Below are 24786 nucleotides of genomic sequence, written 5' to 3'. Positions count from 1 at the left end.
TATTCAGAGTAATCCCTATGAACCAACTTTGTATATCCATAGTCTTTGTTCAGGTTGAGATTCTTAGTCATTTCACTAGGAATGAAGAAACATTTCTAATAGACTGCCTCAAAATCATTTTTAAAACTAACGTTCCCTCTCTAATGTAACACCTACCTAAACCGTAATGACTCGACAACAGAAAAGGGGTGCATTGCTATGAATAGAAATACAGTAATCAACCTGTGACACTCTTCAACTTCTTATGTGCTTTTTTTTAATCGAAAGGGAATGGCATTTCATACAGTATTTTCTTGAAGTTGTTGCCGTACTAATGCCAATTAATGAAAGGTGCTGGCATTGCACTTACAAATACATGCTGCCCATTTACAGCGCACCATTCAGGATCTGTTTGAGGTGGAGGCTGGTTCTGGAGAAAAGGTGGAGGAGTTTGTGGTTCTCCACCAGGAGCCGTCTCCATCTGAATCCATCCCCCCTCACGTGGCCAGACCCTATATCCAGGCCCTGAACACCATCCGACAGGAGACCCAATACGAAGAGGAGGAGGGGCAGGTGGAGGTAGACGAAGATGTGAAAAGTGATAAAGAGAAAGCAGGAGGGCCAGTAGAGATGGACATAGAGGAAGGGGCGAGAGAGGAGACATCACAGTTAGAAGAGCTGGCAGCAGTCATGGAGCAGGTGAGCTTCTAAAACTAAGGCTCTGTTTACACTAATACGTTTTAGTTTTAAAACAGCGGTTTAGAATGAGAATGATCTGCGTCCACACTGGAGTTTCATCCATTGTTTCTGAACAGCTCTCCGTCCACACTATATTGGTGAAAATGCACATCGTGTGACCACACACACACTCTGACATGCACTGCAGCGATGAGAGCTGTACATGTCGGACTGTTCATCAAGCACCTACCGCTGGATCTAATCTCACTATATTTGTTAAACGTGATATTTAATTCATCTTGTTGTCTATCCAACCACATATTCCCCGACTTTGGTCTTTTGAATCTATTACTTGTTCTCAGGTGTTTTAGCTGAGTGTAAAGATACGATAATGTATTAATATTCATATTATAATATTAATGATTCAGCACATTTAACTGTATAAGCTTATTGTACATTAACTTTTATAATGGCTGTTTGATTATTAAAACTGATAATCAGAGAAAGAGACAGAGTATGTATGCGAAGATGACGCTCATGTAAATGTGTAGCTACATGACGCCTCAACATTTTTAGTGACCGTTAAGTTGCTAATATCAAAATGAAAATAGGCAGTTCCTCATATCATGTTTTCATTTTATTGTTAAGAAAGCGAAACCGCATAGACTCCATTTACAGACGTGTCCGTTTTTCCCCATCCACTCTAACAGTAGTGTTTTAAAATGAAAATGGACTCTTCAGAGTTTCCAAAACACTCCATTTTCAGTGCTCAAAACCTCTGGCGTAGCGTGGACGGATGGTGTTACTGTTTTAAAACTAAAACATTTTAGTGTAAATGGGGCCTAAATGTCTTCAACATTTTGTGTTGTTGAACACTGTTGCAAAATCTTTTGATTTAGGTGTAGGTGTGTGTCTTAGTATTTTCGTGATTCCCTTTGTTTATACCCTAATTTAAGTTTTTTATTCTCCCCAAGCCTGCATCATTTCATGAAAAAAAAAACTGTAACCTCACCAATATTGTAAAATATTATTTTAGTTTCCAAATTTTGCATGTATATGTAAACATAAAATTTGGAAATTAAAATAATTCACAATATTGGAGTTTACTGTTTATTATACAGTGGTCCCTCATTTTAAAAATAGCTTGCATTAGGTGAAATCCGCAAAGTTGTTCGCTTTATTTTTTAAAATTATTTATAGATGTTTTAAGGCTGTAAAACCCCTCATTATATACATTTTTCTCACACAGGTATTAACATTTCACGCTTTTCTCTTTTGTTTAAACACTATCTTCTACCGTCCTTTAGCATGTCGTGAACTTTTTGTGCGATTGTTAGCATCTTCCTCTAACTTTTGTGGGTGTCTTTGACAGTACAGAATGATTTGTCGACAGTGAGGTATGTTTATATGGACACCAATAATCAGATTTTAATAAGATTAAGAGTCTACAATGTAAACAACGGTATATGATTACCTTAGTCCAACTAAAGTAATAATCGAACTAAACAGAAAACGAATTAGGACATGTGGATACTGCCGATTTTAGTTGCATTGTTGAAGTGCAGTACAGACATGTAAACACCTTCATCAAACTTCATCAAAGGATTTTTGCTGGATTTTGCGACAGGATACTTCACACACACACGGCTGTTTGACACTATTCTCTGTACCTACCGAATCAGTGAAGGACACAGACAAAATGCAGAGTATTTTTTTCCCATACGACATGCTGTATGAAATTCTATTAAAACAACACTCTTCCAGCAGTCCATACTCACATCCAATATCTCGTTTCTTATGGGGAACACGAATGAAATGCTCCTGAATGAAAGTGAAAGTGCCAAACTGCAGTTAAAGTCGACAAGTCAAAACTGAAACACCTGAAATTACATAAAACTCCGGAGGAAATGCGGATAGTCTGGTGAGTCAATGACGTTAATTGAATTATGTGCGATAACATGTAAAACGAGATCATAAAAGGAACAAAAAGCAACTCATGTAAACACCTTAATCATATTATTGTCTTATTCAGATTAAGATAAAATAATTTGATTACTGATGTCCATGTAAATGTAGTCATTGTGAGGTTTGCTGGGGAGAAAACATGGAAAGGTGAACCACAATATGCCGAGAGACTACTGTGCATATATAAATGACTTGAAATCTTTTTTTGATTAATCGAAAGAAAGGCATTCATGGAAGAAACAGAAGAACAGAATTATTAATTTGTTGAAAAACAAGACAAAAAAAACTTACCAATAATATGTGATATGTTGATTTGTGATTAAAGTTTGTGTTGTGTCATCTAGCTGACTCCAATTGAAAGATACGCTCTGCACTATCTGGAATACCTGCACATCAGTGAAGATGAACAAGTTGTAAAGGTAAGGGATAGACTTTGAGTACAGCAATAGAGATATTTTGCCTGCCCTGCAAATACAGACTGCTTAATTGTTAAATTGTTTGCTTTACAGGAACGCATGGAGACTACTAAGAGAGGCTGGGAACTGCAACTACAACAAAAACTGAAGGTGGAGAAAGAGGAACAAATGATTCAAGAAGACGAAGAGGATCTGCTCTCCTATACTAGAGAGGATGCATACAACATGGTACAAATATATTTTAGCTAGTTGTTGTGTAAAATATGATGTGGCATAGTACTGTAACACTCTCCACACCTTCTTTATAGGAGTATGTGTTTGAGAATGAGGATGGACAAACAGAAATAATGCCGGTGAGTTTACTCTAAAAGTAGATTTCCTATTGCAAGTATGTTTTAGAATTGTTACATTTATTGCAACCTACTTTATAGAAAAGGTTTAAACTCCAAGCAGTAATATTAATTCCTTGATGTATACCATTTTAAACTTGATTACATTTGTTTTGATGGATTTATATTAATAACTTATTAAAAAAATGTCAATTAGGTTTGAGTTTATCTAAGTTTATTATTAATACATTACAGTTATTACAATTTATTCATTTATTTTTTCATGCTGGTATGAAGTTGTTGGTAAGCTTTATGAAATACACCCCAATATTTAACAAAAATGCCTTATCGTTTCTAACTCAATGTTGCTCTTTTCTGTAGCTGTGGACTCCGCCAACTCCTCCGCAGGATGATAACGACATCTACATCGATTCTGTAATCTGTCTCATGTATGACACTGCGCCCATGCCCGAGTCCAAACTACCCCCAGTCTACGTCCGCAAAGAGCGCAAGAGACACATGGACCCGTCAGGTTTGACTGCTCTAGAAATTCTGCCACTAACTTAAATTATTGTACCCAAACATGTGCTAAAATCTGTCTGTTTCACCTTCTCGCCAGCTCTGGGGCGTAAGAAAAAGAAAGGCCATGGGGAATCGGTTATTCCTCCTCGCTCTCTCTTTGATAAAGCCAGTCTGCTCAAGGTGAGACGGGATGTCAAAGACCAGAAGAAGAACTTCTCTTTGAAGCAGCAAGCTCCATTCGCCAAACCGCTGCCATCACTGCTTAAACCAGCCATGGAGTCCGGACAGGACAATCCTGAGTGGCTCATCAGTGAGGACTGGGCACTGCTACAGGTATCCTTCATATTGTAACCACACACACACACCTTTTCCACCAGGTGCTTTTTTGTAGCCAGTGACATTGTTGGATAATTGTTGAATGTGGAATGGATATATTGAAGTTCTAATTCTGTCTTTTTCTGTATTTACAGGCTGTGAAACAGTTACTGGAGCTTCCTCTCAACCTGACTATCGTTTCTCCTGCTCACACTCCTAACTGGGACCTGGTGAGTGATGTGGTGAACTCCTGCAGCAGGATTTACCGCTCACCAAAGCAATGCCGTTACCGCTATGAGAATGTCATCATTCCCAGAGAGGAGGGCAAGGTGAGAGATGGGATCTGGTTGTGGGTTCTCTAGTTTATTGACCATTTCTATTGTGATTTATAGTTCTATAAATTGTCCTACAGCTAATATATGACGCCAACCCCAAGAAGAACAAGACCAAGAGCATTTATAAGGTATAAAAAAATGTAAAAGTAAGGGTTTGTTATGCATTATTGGCTTCTTTTGGTTTAACAATTTCTTTTTTTGCGCAGTCCAAGAACAGTCGCCCTCTGCGTACGTGTCAGATCTACACACAGGATGACAACGCTACCCAGATACAGCTGTACAGCAACCGCTTTGAGCTAATGAAAATCATCGCTAGCAAGAGGAGCCCACCCATAAAACCACTGTATGTACCACTGTACCAACACACAAATTCATTGAAATGTCAGGAAAAAAAAAAAGAGTGTTATAGAAGTTTTACCAAAGCAAAAATAGATTCTGCTTTTATAGTTTTTCTTGTGATTTTTTATTTTTTTTATTTTTATTTTTTTCTTCTCTAGACTGGGTATGAATCCATTCCAGAAGAACCCCAAGCATGCCTCTGTGCTGGCTGAGAGGTACCGACTCTTAAATGTTATTGTGTTTATAGAAAATAAGCCCTGATAAAATATGCTTCTTCTTTGCACATTTTGATTGATCATGATTTTTAAAAAGTACTGGCAGATAATGTATTTATATGTTGTACGTCTTTAGTCACATTTGATATTATTTGTAGTTATATAGAATGTAATTTTTTCTTTCTTTTGTGATATACAGTGGGATTAGCTACGACAAGCCTCTGCCTCCTATCCAGGTTGCCTCTCAAAGAGCTGAGAGAATCGCTAAAGAGAAGAAGGTGAGATTTAGTTTAGCAACTGCTAAAAATGGTTAAAAATGATTTTAGTTCATTTTGGGTGTCAAATTCTATTTTGTTTATTTATTTATTAGAAACATTGCAACATTGATCAAAAGGTACAGTAAGACAACAGAATGAATATTTTTTTCTTGCACAGCCTTAATTTTATTTTCTATTTTTTATCAGAATGCATTATTTATTGTACATTTGGAACAAGTATAATGGTTATTCTGCATTATATATTTTATTATATACCAACAAAAAAATCATTAATATGTCTGTCTAATAAATTTAGAGTGTATTATTTCAGTATGCCATTAAGGAACACAATGCTGGCAAAAATACAAATAAATTTGAAATCTAAATCTATTAAATAAATTTTGCTTCTACACTATCATTTACACCACTAAGCTCGCTAGTGTTTAAGCTCTTAAAATATAGTAAATAACGCGATTAATAGTAAATAAAGTGATTAATCCATAGCAATTGTCATGCGTGTTTTGCCATCATGCCATTGTTATGCTTTTTTTTTTCAACCCCCTGCCAAATTATTGCTTCCTTTGTTGATTAAACCAAAACCTCACCCTTAATCCCAGTCTCTCCCCAATACCTAAAACTACAAGAATGAGCAGGTAATAGATTAGAGGCATGAATCAGAATTTGACATAGTACTGGTCCTATAACTCTCAATCACAATGCTTTTAGATTGAGCATCAAAATTAAAAGATTTATCAATCAATATTGAAATCTAGATAATCTTCTGTGACGATAACTGCTGTATGTGTAGCTTCTCTGTAAACTACGGCTCTGTGAAATAAATGTGAAATTATCATATATAATAGCATGTTTTTACTACTCGAGTGTTTAAATAAATCTTTCTGTGAGAAGATTCTGTAGTTGCGTAATTTATTAGTCATGTTGAATCAATAAAAGCAATAAAATCTTTGGTTAGTACGTCAGCTATGGGGATTTCCTGGGTAAGTGTTTGCAGTTTCTGTGCAAAAACACCCTCTATCCTTCTTTGGAGATTTACTACTGATCACAGAACTGTTTTTACCTGAAAAGATGTCAGTGGCAAATGTTATCACCCAACACTGTTCTCTATATTTTAATAGCTACAGCTCAGAATAAATGTGTTATTTGACAGTGAAACATAATTTTATATTTTTAACATTCACCAAAATTATTAAAAACCTTTCTTGGTTTAATGTTTGTTTTTTGTTTTTTGTGAATGAATAAAATAATAGTTGTGAATTTAATTTGATGCACACACCAAATGGCCTCTCTTAGCTTTGATTTGCTGCATGTTTTAAAGCATTTGTTTATCCACCTGGAGCAGGCACTAGCCGAACAGCAGAGGGCTCAGCAGTTAGCCCAACAGCAGCAGCAGACCACAGGAGCCGCTCAGCCTCAGGGAGCAGCAGCACAGCCTCAAGCCCAGACACAGACCCCTGCAGCAGGAGCACAGGCCAACGCTGTTCCCCAGCCCAGCCAACCTGGAGCTGCTGCAGTCGCCAACACCGCTGTACTGGTTAGAGTTTTGTAGCACTGCATATTACTTGTCACACAATGTAATTACATCTGTATTTAACTGTAGATTTGCTAAGATTGATATTAATTTATCAGGTCCAAGCTACTTCTATATTACACTTATATTCTACATTTGTAGTTCTGTTAAAAAGTCTCATGCTGCTTGTATTTTCACCAACAAAATAGTTTTAAATCAGTTATATTATTTCAGAACATTATTTTCCCTATTAATTGTATTCATCCCGAGAGATTTTTGTTTGCACAAGGAGTCTGACAGCAGCCAGTGCTCCACACAGAGATCTGATCTCACCATCATCCACCCTGTCTGCAAAGATATGACGAAACGGAACAAAACTATACAGAATAAACCCAGAAGAACTGTGGCAACATCTCCAAGACACTTCAAGAAACCTACCTGCAAAACTACAGTACTGTATACTGTTTTAGGCACTTGTGTAAAATGCTGCAAAGTGAAGATGCTTTCAAAAATAATGCCATAAAATAGATTTTATTTATCAATTCATTTCTTTTAATTAAATTCAAATTAAGCGCCCTTTGCGTTTCAACCTGCGTTTGTTCTACGTACACTTGCTCATAGTTTTTCAGGTAGTTTTGCAGGTAGGTTTCTTGAAGGGTCTTGGAATTACAAATAATGAATTATTAAAATACAAAAAATAATGTTTATGATTGTAAATGGATCAATTTAAGAAAAATCCCCACAATTTTAGTTAAACAGCTTTTATTTTATGATTATTAAGTGTCTTTTCCTTTTTTTTTTTTTAGTTAATCAATTTAAAGCATCTTTGCTGATTAAAAGTATAACTTCTTGACCCCAAAGTTTTGAACGTTAGTGTATTATATGATTACTGATGTATTATATGTTTGTTGATTCTCAAGACTGGAGCCCTCAAGACTGCTGCAGCAGGCACAAGCATCCAGCCAGGTATCATCACATTACACATTTTTTCTGTACTTGTTTGTACTATTTATGTATTCCATGTTGGGCTGCGCAATATTAGAAAAAACTGATATTGCGATATTTAGGGCTTTTTTGCAATATAGATATGATTTAAATAACTGAATTTGGGGGGAAAGCATAATTTGCTATTGATTGGGATGATTTTATTGGGGAGTGAATCTATATAATAACGAATAAATATTATAAGCATAATACAAAAAACAAACGAGGCACAGAAAATTTATAATCAAAAGTCAACTAACATAACAGTTTAGGGGCCAATAATACAAAGCGTTTTGATGTTTCAAAACCACATGGCGCACTGCAATGCCTTTTTGTTGACAAGAAATTTTTTATGTCGCTAGGCAATGACTGAATCAGCTGGCTATTGTGCATGAGTACTGCAGTTGATATTGATATACAGTAATTTTAATGTTTAATGATATTGTGACGATTTGTGAAGTCATACATCTGTTGATAACTCAAAACAGCTACCACAAGTCTCTCCTCTATCTTCAAAAGTCTTTATAGTCATCTTGAATACACAAACACTGCTGTCACCTCAGTGGAAACCCCGCGTCTGCTTTCATTTGATTGGAGAATGAAAAAGTCGCGACAGATGTAACACGCTTTTTCTGCTCAGAGTTGACTTTTTTCAACTCCGAGCACATAGCGTGCAGTGGCAAAAACACAAGGCGTGCAGGTTGTTATGCAGTGCGCAAATCGCTCACAGCCATTAGTAAATCATTTTTAAAAAATTGCCTCTCAACGCAAAAAGCGTGTTCAGTGTGATCGTTCCATAGTCGTTATTATATAAATATTACAATGATTCTTTAAGCTTCATGACTGCTTGTTACCAAATGGCTTAAATTAGCTTGAAATCTTACACAGTTACAAGCCTTAACAGATCCAGGCCTGGAAAAGTTTTTGAAAAACCCACAAACTATTATAAAAGTCATGAAAATTAGTTTAACAAATATCTGTATTCTTGAATAAGTTAATTGTCTTTATCTTTTTTGCCCTTGACTAAAACGTGCTTTCACATTATTAGTGCAGTGTAATACATTTTACACAGATATAAAAGTAAATTGACACTAAATCATTGCATGTTTTAATATATTCTGTAATGAATTTGAACGTGAATTGTATTTCTTATTATTTACCACGTAAACATACACAATACATGAAACATTGGGTCATGGAAATTTACCTAAAATCCTTAAAGTCATCGAATTTTACTAGTAAAAATGCGTATGAACACTGTATTAGGGTTGAAATTTACATTGATTTTACAAATCTCATGTTATGAAATGTGGTTTTAGGTTAATTCTAACTCCAAATCATCATTGCAGATCCTATCATAGATCTATTGCAGTTTCAGACAATGCGACATTGATGCTGAAATGATGTATCGTGCAGTGCTAATTCTATGTGTGCATATATTTAATTATTATTGTTTTATTATTAATTTAGCTGCGGGGACAGTGAGTGGGAATGTGATTGTAAACACTGTGGCTGGAGTTCCTCCGGGTCAGTTCCAAGCAAACAAACGTTTGGCATCTCCTGTCATACCTGGAGCCCTTCCTGTGAGTCCTGACTGATTGTTATTATTACATTTAGTTTTTTTCCCCAACTAAATTCTGCCACTCTTTTTTTGCTTGTGTATTAAATGTCGGTTGTCCTGACAGGCGACAGGAACGGCCACGGCTCAAGTGGTTCACACTCGAGGAGCAGTACCTGCAGCAGCGGCTCCTGCAGAAGTGGTCGCCATCGCCACCAGTCAGAGCGTGAGAGCCGTCACACCGGTCACGGCTTCAGCTGTGGTGTCCACTAATCTGACTTCGGGTCAGTCCCAAACACGCACGCTTGTGGCTACAGGTAGACCAAATGCCATCCTTAGTGAAAGCCGTGCATGTTTTGGGTTCTCTGGTGGCAAATAGATTCAGAGTCACCACTCCCACATTGTTTATACATATACACTACCTGACAAAAATCTTGTCGTCGATCCCAGTTGTAAGAGCAACACATAATAACTTGACTTCTAGTTGATCATTTGCAAGTGGCAGATGGTACAGTAGATTTGTCAGATGAATCGTCTGTAGAACTGCATCCCAATCATCACAAATACTACAGAAGACCTATTGGATTAGTTGGATTTATAGATACTGCAGAAGACCTATTGGAACCCGCATGGACCCAGGATTCTCACAGAAATAAGTCAAGTTCAAGAAAAGGTCACAGTTTGGGGATTTATTCAGTATCAGTATCACACAGGGCGTGTGCGAGAGATCGACATACTGGATGGCAACATCAACAACCTGAGGTATCAAGTTATTTGTGCTGCCCATACATTACAAAGCACAGGAGAGGACAAATTCTTCAGCAGGATAGCGCTCCTTTTCATTCTTCAACCTCCACATCAAAGTTCCTGGAAGCAAAGAAGGTCAAGGTGATCCAGGGTTGGCCAGCCCAGTAACCAGACATGAACATTATGGAGCATGTCTGGGGTAAGATGGAAGCATTGAAGATAATGCAAAGAATCTTGATGAACTCTGGGAGTCCTACAAGAATGTTTTCTTTGCCATTTCAGATTATACACAATACTCATTTATTTTCCACTGCAGCATGACTTTATATTCTATACTGTACATTATTTATGTTAAGTGAAAAGATCATATTGTATTTTGGTAATATAAACATAACCTAGAGGCCTTTGTCTTTCAAATAAGTCACATCTGATACCAAATGATCAACTACAAGCCAGGGTTATTATTTGTTGTTCCTAAAACTTGGGGAGGCGACAAGACTTTTGTCAGGTAGTGTATATCGTAAATAATTGCCGGTGTTAAACCAATATTTTTTTTCTTTACCAGCTCCAGCTGTGCAGTTGTCTCAGAATAAGCAGATCACACAACAGTTACTCTTCAGACAGCAACAGTTACAGCAGCAGCAGCAACAACAGCAGCAACAGCAACCGCAGGCCACATCTCCACAAATCAAGGCGGTTGGAAAGCCACAGCAGGTACACACACTCAAAAAAGCCATATGCTTTTACTAACTAAGTCTACTTTTAATCTGTGTGACCTGAAAAATCTAATTGAGAGCGTTAGCAGGAGTACAGTAATTGTTGAGGTTTGACCTGTTTTTACGTTTTTTTTTTTTCCCCAGATTGTTTGCTAATTGCCGCTTTGAGGGATTCTGACAATTCTGTCCAGTGTTTAAAATAAAAAAAACTCTGAAGTTTATCCTAACCTTCGAAACTTTAATATAGATTTTGCTTATTGGTTAATATTTGTCATTTGTTTTCAGGTTACAAGGAGCAAATCTAGTGTGTTAAATGTAAAAAGAAAATGAAAAGAACACTGAGGTCTTTTGTAAGCTGCCCAACATTACTGATAATAGACCTCCTTTGGTTGATGTGAATATAGATCCACCAGGAAAAAGAAAGCTTACTGTTTGTGTAGTTATAGGGCCCTTTTCACTAAGGGCTACAGTACAGTACAGTACTGTCTGATGTTTCATGAGGGAGTGACATAAATTATTAGACAAATGCATTGCTTTTGTCAGAATGGCGTGATCATAATGAGCAATTTGAAGAACCTAAAACTGAAACATTACATATTAAACAAAACACTGTTCAGAAGTTTGAAGTATGCACTCGTTTATACATGTAAATATGTTGGTTGTTTTCAGGAGCTGTTGAAGCAGAAGAAGCTGCAGATGGCGCAGCAGCAGGTTGCAGCAGCAGTAGCTGCAGCTCAGGGTCAGCAGGCGCCATCTACCCAGCAACCCCAGCAGGTTCATGCCACGCCAGCGGCAACTGCCAATCCTCAGATCGCGACAGTCGCTGCGCCCCGAGCAGGAGCTGTGCTTGCTGGAACCACAGTCACCAACTTACAGGTGGCCAGACTGGTAAAGCACACCCAAATTCACTTCAGCTAACCCTTTCACAGCCACTTGAATGCATGCTAATTCTGTATGTCTTTTTTTTCTTCAGACGCGTGTTCCAGCTCCAGGTTCTATTCAAGCTCAGCCGGGTCAGCCCGCTCAGGTGACACTGACCAAACCACCTCCGGTAGTCTCCGTTCCCGCAGTGGTTTCCTCCGGAGTCACGACCCTTCCTGTCACAATGGCTGGCATTAGTGTCGCCATCGGACAAGCACCGAAAACAGGTTTGTGAAATGATCCCCCTTTCACAGCAACATTTTAAGAGTTGCTGTATTGCGCAGTAGTTTGGCAGTGTACTGACCGTGATACCACTGTAGCCAATCAAAGACATATCTGTTAAATGGAAAATCAGCAGCTTTTAAGAAGCTTCTTAAAATGCTCAGATGTTAGCAGGAATTGGGCATTTTAAAATTTCAGTTTCGAATGGTGTAGCAGTTGGTACTTTTGACAACACTAGAATCAACATGCACACATTCGAATTGTGGTTGTCCGTTCCTTAAATACTGAACACATACTACATATGCACAACGACATTGGTTTTACAGAATTACAATTTTGAAGTTTGCACAGACTATAATGGTCTTATTTTTAAAAACCTGCGCTCTGAAATATGTTTTTGGAACGCAATTTTAAAAGATGATTAAAACACATAAAGCCTTTCTGTTGATTTTTGTTTGTGTAAAGCACCCTAAAAATATTTTTTATAATTGAAAAATGGCTATTATATATGCTTCCTTGGCAACTTTTCAAATAATTGAAAATTAAACAGAAATAGGTAGCTTAAACAGAAGTAAATATAAATGAAATCTAAACAACAACGGAACAAATAGTAACAAAATTTAATCTAAAAAAATAATTTAAAGCCATGCTTGATGTTTAACAAATTCATAAAAAACTGATATACAAAAAAAAGCATATTTAAATATCACTACATTGAATACTGGTGATTTCATTTGGACATAGACTTATAAGCATAAGGGGCCATTCACACACAATGCATTTTTCCATTGCTATGTGCCACTTAATGTTTTTTTTTTTTTTTTTTTTTAAAGAGCCATTATTATACATTAAAAAGGGTCATATATCGGTTATATGGGTCTCCAACAACATACTAATATGCATGCAAGGTCAAAAAACACTTTCATGGTCTTCTAATATGAATTTATTTTTGCCTAATTATCCCAGCGACTCTTATATGAATCGTTCAGCGATTCATTTGTTCCCAAACCCCTCCTTAGCGCGAAGCTAATCTGCGCTGATTGGACGATGACAGCCTGTTGTGATTGGTCGACAGCGTTCAGCGCGAGACAAATGCCCAGCACGGTTTGTCAAGTCTCTGGGTCCCCAACATTGGTATAAGATCCGATCACAGCGGACGCCCGAAACACGCTTCATTGTAAAACTTACTCAACAGTGTTATTCAGACACCTTACCACCATAAGCATTATAGTCAAACACCAGCATATTGCTCCATTCTTAACTCTGACACACATTCAGTATTAATCCACACAGCAGCAAAAGCTAAACTATTTTGAACCTTGAGCACTGCACGTGTGTAGGAACAGCTGACGGTGGCCATAGCAACGACAAACGGCAGTGGAACACAAGCTCACAAACACATTTAAATTCGTAAACAAAGCAGCATGCGTCGCGTTTCAATGTGGCTTTAGACACGATATGAAAATATAGAGTAAACCTCACACAGTACAAGCGGTTACAAGTAACAAAACACAATTAAATACATTTGCAAGCTAGAGAAAACAAGGAGACAGTCATTTACTTACACTTATGAAATGTGTCATGGGCCAGGTCTGATTTCATTAATTATCTTTCATTTTGGAGCTTTCTCTCTTCTCAGCTGTTATTTAGATCATTTCTATTTGCAATCATTGCTGTGGCACCTCTTGCATGAAGTGTTATGTTCTCAGGGCTTACCTGTACTCTGCTTTGCCCAAAGATCACATCCCTAGCCAGGGGGTTGTAGCTCTCACCAGCGCTCCTCCTCAGCTGCAGCAGGCTGCCTTTGTGCCTAACAAGCTGGCCTTATTTTGCACGCACCCCTGGTGTATTGTCTGTCCATTCGTCTCTCACAAGTCTAATACATCAGTAATCTTTCCTGATCCTTCCTTTAACAAACAAATGAATCGCCCATTGTAAGCGTGTAGACTGCTGAATCGCTTTTTTCCCCTCACACCTCCAATAATGACCAGGTAAGCACAGCGTCTTCATGACTCATGATGACTTCAGGATCTGTTTGTCTTTGCTGCTGTGTTAGTGGGCGGGGCCGCAGGTTTAAATTTTCCCATGTTTGCGCGCGCAACATTTAGCCGCGTCATGATGAAACGACTAATGACTCGTTTTGAAGATGATTCATTTAAAAAACCACTGAGTTGACTTTTTTTTTTTTTTTTTTTTTTTTTAGATGAATCAATAGTTTCAAAAATGATTTAAGATTTAAGCCTTAGCTGGATATTTCACTTCACTACATAAAAGGTCATTTTCAAAAACAATAAAGGCTCTTTAAACACGTTTTCACCACGTTTCTTTCAACTGCTCACACATGAGTGTCATGTTTTTAAGATAGTATGTTAGGTTAAAAGAATTGTAACTTTTCGCTTATCAATGTCAGTTTCAAAGCATTGGACCAATCAGAAGAACTCAAAGGCGGAGGAAGCTGTTGTGTACTGTAATATAGCCATTTCATTCAGAAAGATTGGGAAAAGGGTTTCGGAAGAGTTATTACAACCTATCAGACACCACCTCCTCACCATTTCTGTTTGATGTCATGGCGCTGTCAAAACTGACAGCTGGAGGGGCGTGTTTAAGTACGTTAGCCATGCCCAATACCTCAGACAGACGTAATTGATAATTTAACTGAAAACAAACAGGAAGTGTATTTTTAGATTTTCATTAAAGATTTTTTCGTAGTGACCAGCACAGATGAATTGTTCACCGCAAAACTAGCAATATAAGCTAACAAAATCAATATGGTTAATCTTGGTTTTATGTCCGCTCTAATGCGGATTTTGTCAGTGTTTTGAAGCACACTAGCTTATAGATACCCTTAAGACTAACATGCTTATATTAGCATCTAAAAAACATTTAGATTTCATGTGAACTATATAATAATTTATGAATCTAAAAAAAAAACATAACCCCATTGATAGATTTTTCATTTTTGTGGGTAATTTCCTACCTACAACTATTTTCTAAAGCTTAAAAAGTGACCCCAACAATTGTGAAGCAGCTTTAGTGAGTGATGCACAAAATTTGCCAATGTACTTCCCACATCAAGCCAGTGTCATTAGCAACCTTTTAGGGGCTGTTGTAAACTAAACATGTGTTTTGTGCAGGTGGTCCGATGGTCACCCACCCGTTCCAGGTGCAGCAGGTGCAGCAGCTGTTGCACAGACAGAAGCAGCAGGCAGTGGCACAAGCGGCTGCCGTCCAGAAGGCAGCGCAGCCACAGCAAACACAAGCTGCTGTGCAGCAAAAGGTACCAGTCGACCAGTGTGATTTATATTCGATTTAAGCTTGATGTGTAAATGTCCCTTTAACCACCCCCCGCCTCTCTCTCTTTCTATCTGGGCACTCTGCAGGCGGCTCAAACCCCAGCCCAACAGCAGCAGAAAGTGTACACCACTGCCCCACTGCAACCTGGCATCAAGACCCAGTTCTTCACCACCTCCATCACACAGCCACAAAAAACTGCTGCATCACCACAGATACAGGTAAGAATGAGAAGGTTCTTGCCTTGCTTTTTCTGCTTCAGCCTCTCCCTAGCAACACATCAGATAAGGGCTGTTTTGATGAGCTTTGCTTGTGTGTGTGTGTGTGTGTGTGTGTGTGTGTGTGTGTGTGTGTGTGTGTGTGTGTGTGTGTGTGTGTGTGTGTGTGTGTGTGTGTGTGTGTGTGTGTGTGTGTGTGTGTGTGTGTGTGTGTGTGTGTGTGTGTGTGTTCGTGTGTGTGTTCGTGTGTGTGTTCGTGTGTGTGTGTGTGTTCGTGTGTGTGTGTTCGTGTGTGTGTGTGTTCGTGTGTGTGTGTTCGTGTGTGTTCGTGTGTGTGTGTTCGTGTGTGTGTGTTTGTGTGTGTTCGTGTGTGTGTGTTCGTGTGTGTGTGTTTGTGTGTGTTCGTGTGTGTGTGTGTGTGTGTGTGTTCCTGTGTGTGTGTGTGTTCGTGTGTGTGTGTTCGTGCATAAGTTTGGTGTTAGTGCCCAGCTTAGCTTTGTAGTGATTTTCCTTTCTGCTTGTAGGTCACTAAGATTCCTCAAATAGTTCAGCAACAGATAGTATCCTCACCTCAACAGGTAAGTGTTTCAGTATTTGGTGCAATTTCTGAATGGGAAGTGCAGGGCTGCATGGCATCACAAGTGACTGTTAATGCATCAACACTGTTGTTCTCTAATTCAGTCCATATCTTTCCATACTAAATACTCCATATCATATTAGTCAGACTTCATCCGCTCTGGAAATTTTTGTACTTTTAGTATCTTTAGATGTTTGTATGGGGTAGTATTATACGTAATAGACAGTAACATATGTTTGAGTTCAGTAAATTTATTTGTTTAAAGTAGAACATTTATTAAGCATGGACCATGGTAATTTTATTTATTGTAGTTTTATAATATATAAAATTAAATCCCTTATCAAAAATATCCCTTGTAATTAAATGAACTGAATCAAATGTGTATATAATCAAAGTTTTTTTATTTTTAGCTCTTTGCCAAGGCAACTGAATTCTCTAAAGAACTCATTAAAAATATTTATCAAAACTATATTAACAACTGTTGCAGAAGCTCCTCAGTTATATTACAATTCCACTAACAACAGATGGTGAAATTCACCTTTGCTATCACAGGAATAAACTTAACTTGATAAAACATATAACAGTAGAAAACATACATTTTTTAATTCTTTTAAATGTAAAACTGTTAATTATTAATAAAATATTACTATATTGTTTTTCTGATACTCACACACAAATTCATATACATAGACATATGCTGCTGTCATGCATTAGCTGACCTGAGTCCTAATTCAGGATTTCATTCTGGATTATTCCTCATGCCCACTTTGTCTTTGCTTCCTGATATGTCTTTACGTGTCTATTACAATAAAGGCAACAATGTCACAAACAAATATTAGAATAAATAAATCAGACCCCCTAGTTTTTCACAATTTTTTGTCAATTTGTTTTTGTGATGTAAAATGGACTGATTTTGTGATGGTAATTCCAAAATAATTAAGTAAAAAAAATAAATAAAAATTTTATATATATATATATATATATATATATATATATATATATATATATATATATATATATATATATATATTTATATATATATATATTTATATTTATATATATATTTATTTATTTATTTATGTATATAAGTATCCTATTTTGGGTGTGCAATCTGACACAATGACAATGAAACAAATCATAAAAGTAAAGCTTTATTTTGATCTCTTGTCAAGACAAGATCTAAAATGGTAAGGATTTAACCAAAGAACGGATGTATAACTCTTACTTTTATCTATGATCTTACCTGCTCTCAGATTTCGATCCCCGAAGCATCTGCTATCATGTACCTTACTCAGGACATGCATTAGGGCTTCCCCTACCATAATACACCTAAAACACGGATTGCCGCAAAATTTGTCAATGGCAGGAAAGTGCATTCTCTCTTTAACTGCAGAGAAAGAGTTCAATGAAATAATTTATAGATTTGGCGCACCTCATAATACCAGCCATACAAGCACAAGTAATGTCCTTCAATTCGGTCACGTCCAGTGGCTGTCGTCCTTGAACCAATCTCCATCATTGTAAGCTCTTGGTGTTCTGTCTGTTCCACTGCTCCGTTTGTTAAACGTTTTCTCCCACATTCTTTTGCAGTCTGAAACACGTCCATCGCACAAAACGCCCAATTAATGCCATAAGTTTTCTAATCCACTCTTTTTATTGCCTTCACATGTAAATCACTCGTGCTAAATCCGTGTCTGCTTACTACACATGTTGCAAAACTTTTACAGGTTAGGATTGTGAGGGCGCAGGTGAGATGTCATTTTTCGAGAGACACTCAAATACATCACGTGCGCTGCGTATGCAACGTCTATCCGCTTGTTAAGTTGCGACGTATGGAATACTGTTTCCGGGTCCACGTCGCTACTCATTTGAATTGAGAAAATATTAGTTTATGGGCACTTTTTAGTCCTATCACACATTAAAGTGAGTTTTCTATAAAATCAACAAAAAATAAAATTTTTACAATTAATAAAAAATTAATCACTTCCTGCCTATCAGATATTAGGCATGGAAATATTGACATTGCGATCGTGATTTGTGAAAGTATTACAGCGCTTTATAAACTTTTATTATTACCATTTGATGAGTTTCCCCATACAGTTTGATATAGCGCTTAGACCCGGACATCGCTTCGCTTGACGTCACACTTAAGCTGACAAGTCAGGTGAAACAATTCATTGCAAACTGAAATGCATATAGTTTAATTATATGGTCCGCAATTAGATGTTTTATGAGATTATTTAAATTTTTTAGCGATTTTTATTTTGTGTTTAATTAAGAATTTTGCTGGACTGCAAAAAAATTACGACTTTGTTAAATTTGCATTGGATTCAGCGATCGCAAAATCATGAAAACTAAAGGGTCTGAGTAATAAAAGTTCCTCCATGACCACAAGATGTTAAACTCCCGAATAATGTGTTTGTGTGTAGATCCAGGCTCAGCCACAGACAGTGGCCCTGACTCAGGCAGCACCCGCTGCTGGTTCGGTACAGGCCCAAGCCCAGGTTCAGGTCATCCCCGCAGGCACCGCACAGGTGGTGCAGCAGAAGCTTCTCCAGCAGCAGGTCGTTACAGCAGCAGCTTCTCCTCAAATCCAGACCCCACCACCACACAGTCCTGCCCAGCAGCAGAGCACAGCGGCGCCCCCTGCCTCTGAGACTCCAGCGCAGCAGACCACCGCCACACCGCAGCCCCCGCAGGCCAAAGGAAACACCCGCACCGGGGCTGCCATGCGCTCCAAAACACCCGCCAAACCCAGCGGTGGCAGCTAGACAGTCGGAGGAGAAAGTAGCTGGCCACACCACAGGGCTTTGTTTTTCTTTTACCCCATTTGTTTTGGGAAAACTGACCCTTTGTAATACAGGAACTCACCTTTGCCTGTAAGTATGGAGCTCTTTACAATTTGAAGAAACGTTAATAAGCTAACCACGTTTCATGCTAATCAACCATCCTTCTGCCAACGGCCTCCACTCTGTGGCCAATGTTTTTCTTTTTTGTTTTTTAATGGCTTAATAATTGAATCTCCTTTCTCAGGAGTCAAACATGACTTTACGACTCGTTTTTTTTAATACTGAACTCTTTAACAGAGCCATCAAACGCTCGCTGTTCATTTCAGACTATGCTACATGCTCTGTTTATACAGTGTTATCACATGTCATCACATACTTAAAGTCATGGATCGAGTGCGGTTGGATCGACTTCACTTCATTTGGCGCGCCGGGAACTCTTTTGGCAGATCATCTCAACATTTTTCATAATGTTCAATCAGTCCAGTTGTATGTGCGTCTCCCCGATGTTTTCTTTTTAATAGGTGTGGTGGTGTTGTCCCTTTGCTGTTTGTGTCGGTCAATGTTTTTGAAGCATTTAATAATCATTATCAAGATTAGCAAGAGTCTGTGAGCCCAACAGACATGGCAAAGTGCCATTAGTTTGATATAGGAGAGCCATTCAATTGCACCCTCCCCATAGAAGAATTGATTATATTAGCTTGTATCATGAAAACTCCCCTAAAAACAACACATTTTTGTTACTTATTGACACAAGTTCAGCTGCATGAATGGATACCACCTGAAAATTGTCTGTGGATGTGTACGTGTGTGTGAAATGTGTGTGTACAACACTTCAAAATGTGAATCAACAAGGAATTGATGGAAAGCTCATCCTGCACTGTAGCCGTTTCCTGCTCGCGGCGGGCAGCTGTGGAAAGTATCGCCCTCCCAAACTCTGATTTGGAAGAAAAGTCATTTCTGAAAACACATCTGTGAAATATTTCCGTTTTTCTTACGCATAGTTATGAACAATGTCACCATTAGTCAGTTGAGTCAGACCTCAGCTTGGCTCTTAGTGTGTTTACGTTGGCCTGCTATCAGTAATGAACGGACTTAAATCAAGACTTTCCCTCTATGTATCTGAATCATACAATGTCGGGGCTTTTGCTCATGAATATGTCTTTTTTTATTGATGTCGGGTCAGGAACACATGTAAATAACTCTGGATGGGGCGGAGGGGACAGAGGCATTTGTATTTGTAAAGTAGTTGTGTATTCATTTTTTTTTCCCAGCCTACTTGTATAAAGTGTTATGTTTTTACACACGTCTGGATTAGGCCGTGTCTTTATTTGTCCGGAAATGTATTTGGTACCTAAATTCAGTGAGCTTCCTTCGGGTTTCAGATGACATTAATTCAGCCTTTCTGCCTGGAGTCCATAGATATGCATTCCTGGACGTCTGCGTGTGGACTTGCTGACTGCAGTATGTGTGTGTGTGTATGTGTCAGCACACTGGTCGACAGGGATTTCAGCAAGATAATGCATTGCACCTCGCTTGCTCAATAAACACTAAAACATTTCATTCCAGCACAAATGGTTCTGCGGAATCTCAATAGCCACTTTAGGTATGCCAGCTTGAATGCTTTTAATGCAAATATCCAATGGATATCGACCATAGACGCAACTCAATTTAGCCATGTGCTCGAGACAGTCTGCTGAAGTTCAAACTGAGCATCAGAATAGTGACGAAGGTCATTTAAGTGCTGATCTACTGACATTTGTATGCATAAAATAAACTCTATAGGTTATAGGTAGGCCCACTGAATCTACGTGTGCAGAAAGTTGCAGATTTTTAGACCATCATTGAGTCTGTTCATTTACTACAGTAAATGTGTGTAAATTTATACTCAAGTTTTTACATTTATTTCAGTTATATTATTGACTAATATAAAAAAAGTTCATATCATTTATTTATAATGCAGTTTGTGCAGTAATATTTTCTGTCTTTAAGTAGAGATATTATATGAGAGACTTGCTTTGTTTACCAAATACGTTGGTCTTATTGGATTCGCAGTGTAAACATTAAATAAATGTTAAAAACGTATTATTTTATGGTGGTTTGAGAAAGCCAACATCCTGTTATACTGCATCAACTTCTTTTTCTTCCGTCTTCTTCTTCTTGTACTATTTTAAGAACACATCTCCTAGACAGTTCATACTACAACCACCAAACTAACTCCAAACCACCAAACTATATTGAATTTAAGTTGCTATATCTTTTCCAACTGATCCGACTTAACGGTTTTCCCAACACTGACCCGGAAATTTCTGAAAAGTCCCATTGACTTAACATTGGACCAAACCAGACTGTCATACAGCTTATTTTTTCTCTACCAATTTGCCACGCACTGATGACCTTTTAACTTACTGTTCACACCCTAGCAACCATTTATGGAGCCACAGCAACTGCCCAATAGACTTCCATTGTAAAAAAAAAACGGCCATTGACTTTACATTGGGCATGCTAACGACATACCAATTAATACTAACAACACACTAATCATACTAGCAACATACGGCATACTATACTATAAACATGCTAGCAACATGCTAATTCATGCTATACACATACTAGCAACATGCTAATTCATACTATGCACATACCAGCAACATGCTAATTCATGCCAACAACATGCTAGCTTAAGCAAGAAACATGCTAACATGCAAATTCATACTAGAACCATGCTAATAGCATGCTCATTTAAGTTAGCAACTGCCTAGCAACGCCTTAGCAACCGCCTAGTCACACCTTAGTAACCACCTAGCAACCCCTTAGCAACTGCCTAACAACCACTGAGAACACCTTAGCAACCACCTATCAACACCATGGAAATGACAGAGAACACCTTAGCAACCACCTAGCAACGCCTTAGAAATGGCCTAGCAACCACTCTGAACCCCCTAGAAAACACCTAGCAACTGCCTAGCAGCACCTTCAACCACCTAGCAACGCCTTAGCAACCACTCAGAACACCGTAGCAACCACTTAGCGACAACCTAGAACATCTTAGCAATCACCTTGCAACACCTAAGCAACCACTCAAAACACCTTAAAACCGCCTAGCAACATCTTAGAAACCACCTGAACACCCTAGCAACCACTCAGAACCCCCTATCAACTGCCTAACAAGAAACATGGCAATCCATACTAGAAACATGCTAACCTTTATAGTTATAACCGTTTCAAACTTCTTAAACTACTTCAATGATCTAATTTTTAAATCTTCAAACTTTCAGACGAGGCTTTCTCAAGCCACAATAAAGTTTGTCTACGAACTTTGCTTTTCTAGTTTTATTTAATGTATTACGTTTTTAGTTATGATACTCTTAAAATTATTTCACATAAATCCAGTTTTTTAACAAAATTTTGTAAAACAAAAACAAACCGTCTGCAGATTTTGTCCCTAGTCATAGGAATGGCCAAATGAATAGTAATTATGCAGTTAGTTGCAGCTCTGTGGATGAGGATGGTGGACAGAATTGCTTCTAGAAAGACAACAGTACATCAAATAATTACAGACTGCAAAGTTTGCAGAACAGCCTCTGTACAGAAAACATGTCCAACCTTGAAGCAGGTGAGCTAAATAAGCAGAACGCAGCCACTCCTGTCAGATAAAGTTATTCGTTTTTGGCTCAATAGAAAAAAGAAACTCGTGAAGGTCGGAAAACACTTGAGGGTGAGTACATGTTAAATACATTTTCATTTTTGTCTGTGAACTTTTTTTTTTAAATAACTGCAAACTGATATATACAGTGCTCAGCATATTTGAGTACACCCCAATTTGAAAATGAATATCCATTTCTCAGCGAATACAGGCGATGTATTTAAACAAAACAGATTAAACAGATGTATTTATTAAAATAATATTTAAGTCACCAAACATATTAAGAAATTGAAAGATAATCTTGATTGAAAGATAATACAGTTAAATTCCATCTAAATATTGAAACAAAAAAATTACAACCTACAAAGTTTCAACTAATTTAAAAAATGTAATTTTTATTTAATTTAATTTTTTGCTTCTCTTGATTTTTCTCTTTTTAAAATTTGTATTAAATATTGTTTACATTAGAGTACTTGTTCTTCGATCTTTATCGTAAGTTGTTTTGTTAATTAATCTTTAGATTTGTTAAATATGCAGCTCCTGACTAATCTAATGTATATGCACAAATATAATATTGTGTAGCTTCCTATTAAAAATATCAATTTATTAGAGAGATTTGTGAGGGGTGTACTTTTATATGCTGATCACTGTATCTGAGAAGTATTGTTGCTGACCATATCCATTCCTTTTTAAACCAGTGTCCCCAAAGTTGCCTCCGTCCAGATAATGTGGCACTCGAATCATCTCAAACTGGTCTCTTGAACATGACAGAGAGTTTACTGTACTCAACTGGCCTCCAACGTCACCAGATCTGTCAAGTAGAGCACATTTTGACATGTGTCTTGAAATAGGAGATTCACATCATGGATGTTATGTTAGCATGTAAACATATCTGGCAGACAAAAATATCTGAGGGATGTTTTCAGCATCTTGCTGAATCTGTGTCACTAATAATTAGTGCAGTTGTGAGGCAAAAATGGGCCCAGCCTCATACTAGCAAGATGTACTAATGTGGCTGGTGAGTGTATATTAAACTCCAGTGGTGATCTTAGTAACTGTTCAAAGAGCCTATTAAACTTGTGACTTGCTGAAGAGACTGCAGGTCGAACACAAGCCTTGATTTGACAACTGTTGGTGTCTCTGTGTGACCATAGGGGGGCGCTCTTTTGTAGTTTTTATGATCAAGACGCCACGGGTGCAGTAGAGCAAAGCAGAGGTGCTTGTCAAAAAAGCATTTACTTTTGATTAGGAATTAAAACATTTAACTATTTCAGCTCTAACTGTTCCTACTAATAACGATAGTATATAAATAATAAAATATGTTGTCTTTCTAATTAAACTGATGAGTACTAGTTTGTTCTCTCACGCGAAAAGGGCACTATTATCAGTACCCTGCTGAAAAATCCAGCTTAAACCAGCCTAGGCTGGTTGGCTAGTTTTGGCTGCTCAACCAGGCTGGTTTAAGAGGGGTTTTGGCCACTTCCAGGCTGGTTTCCAGCCATTTCAAGCCTGATCTTAGCTGGTTAGGCTGGGAGATGACCAGCTAAAACCAGCTTGACCAGCCTAGCAGGCTGGGAGCCCAGCCGAAACCAACTATGTCCAGCTTAAACCAGGCTGGTCAAGCTGGATTTAGCTGGTCATTTTCCAGCCTGTTCAGCTAAAACCAGGCTAGAAATGGCTGGAAACCAGCCTGGAAGTGGCCAAAACCCCTCTAAAACCAGCCAACCAGCCTAGGCTGGTTTAAGCTGGATTTTTTACCAGGGTAGCTAATTAGCCAATCATGTGTAGGTGTATTTGAAAGAAGAAACACACCATCCAATCATATTTCTAAACCCTCACACGCTTTGATCTGAGTATAAATTAATAACAAACAAAGGAAACTGAGCGCCATGAGGCGAATGTTGACATTTCAGCGATTTGTACATGAACAATAGAAGGTAAGTTGAAAACATCAGTGTTTCAAACCCGGAAAGACGTCAGTAAATATACAGTGTAACATTAACATAACACATTTATTTGAGGAAAGCCAGTAACGTATCAAAAATGCGTTTAGTTATCTATCTATCTATCTATCTATCTATCTATCTATCTATCTATCTATCTATCTATCTATCTATCTATCTATCTATCTATCTATCTATCTATCTATCTATCTATCTATCTATCTATCTATCTATCTATCTATCTATCTGAAAAAAAACAGCACATGCTAATAGGCTAATGTTATGTTTTGATGCGGGCC

General features: G+C 37.8%; 1 protein-coding gene across 50 annotated transcripts in view; it reads left to right on the top strand.

The window, feature by feature from the left end:
• The window catches only part of ep400 (E1A binding protein p400), a 60339-nt gene extending 40135 nt beyond the window's left edge, over positions 1–20204 (top strand). For 7 of the 50 annotated variants that reach the window (XM_073911046.1, XM_073911042.1, XM_073911020.1 and 4 more), the window contains 22 exons: positions 373–678; positions 2967–3041; positions 3132–3266; positions 3347–3391; positions 3749–3899; positions 3987–4222; positions 4360–4533; positions 4617–4667; positions 4746–4882; positions 5037–5093; positions 5293–5371; positions 6711–6902; positions 7799–7844; positions 9333–9445; positions 9548–9737; positions 10733–10881; positions 11553–11771; positions 11857–12031; positions 15161–15303; positions 15407–15538; positions 16060–16113; positions 18542–20204. In XM_073911046.1, the coding sequence (XP_073767147.1) occupies positions 373–678; positions 2967–3041; positions 3132–3266; positions 3347–3391; positions 3749–3899; positions 3987–4222; positions 4360–4533; positions 4617–4667; positions 4746–4882; positions 5037–5093; positions 5293–5371; positions 6711–6902; positions 7799–7844; positions 9333–9445; positions 9548–9737; positions 10733–10881; positions 11553–11771; positions 11857–12031; positions 15161–15303; positions 15407–15538; positions 16060–16113; positions 18542–18883 (3201 nt within the window). In that variant the 3' untranslated portion in view covers positions 18884–20204. Of the gene's footprint in view, positions 1–372; positions 679–2966; positions 3042–3131; positions 3267–3346; positions 3392–3748; positions 3900–3986; positions 4223–4359; positions 4534–4616; positions 4668–4745; positions 4883–5036; positions 5094–5292; positions 5372–6707; positions 6903–7798; positions 7845–9332; positions 9446–9547; positions 9738–10732; positions 10882–11552; positions 11772–11856; positions 12032–15160; positions 15304–15406; positions 15539–16059; positions 16114–18541 lie in introns of all 50 variants that reach the window. The other 43 variants (XM_073911054.1, XM_073911050.1, XM_073911034.1 and 40 more) reach the window with 11 other exon arrangements.
• Positions 20205–24786: the final 4582 nt, after the last annotated feature.

The sequence above is a fragment of the Danio rerio genome, chromosome 8 (genome assembly GCF_049306965.1).
Source record: "Danio rerio strain Tuebingen ecotype United States chromosome 8, GRCz12tu, whole genome shotgun sequence".
NCBI classification, from domain to species: domain Eukaryota; kingdom Metazoa; phylum Chordata; class Actinopteri; order Cypriniformes; family Danionidae; genus Danio; species Danio rerio.
Note: the sequence above shows the minus strand (reverse complement) of the source record. Positions and strands in the feature narration are given on the sequence as shown.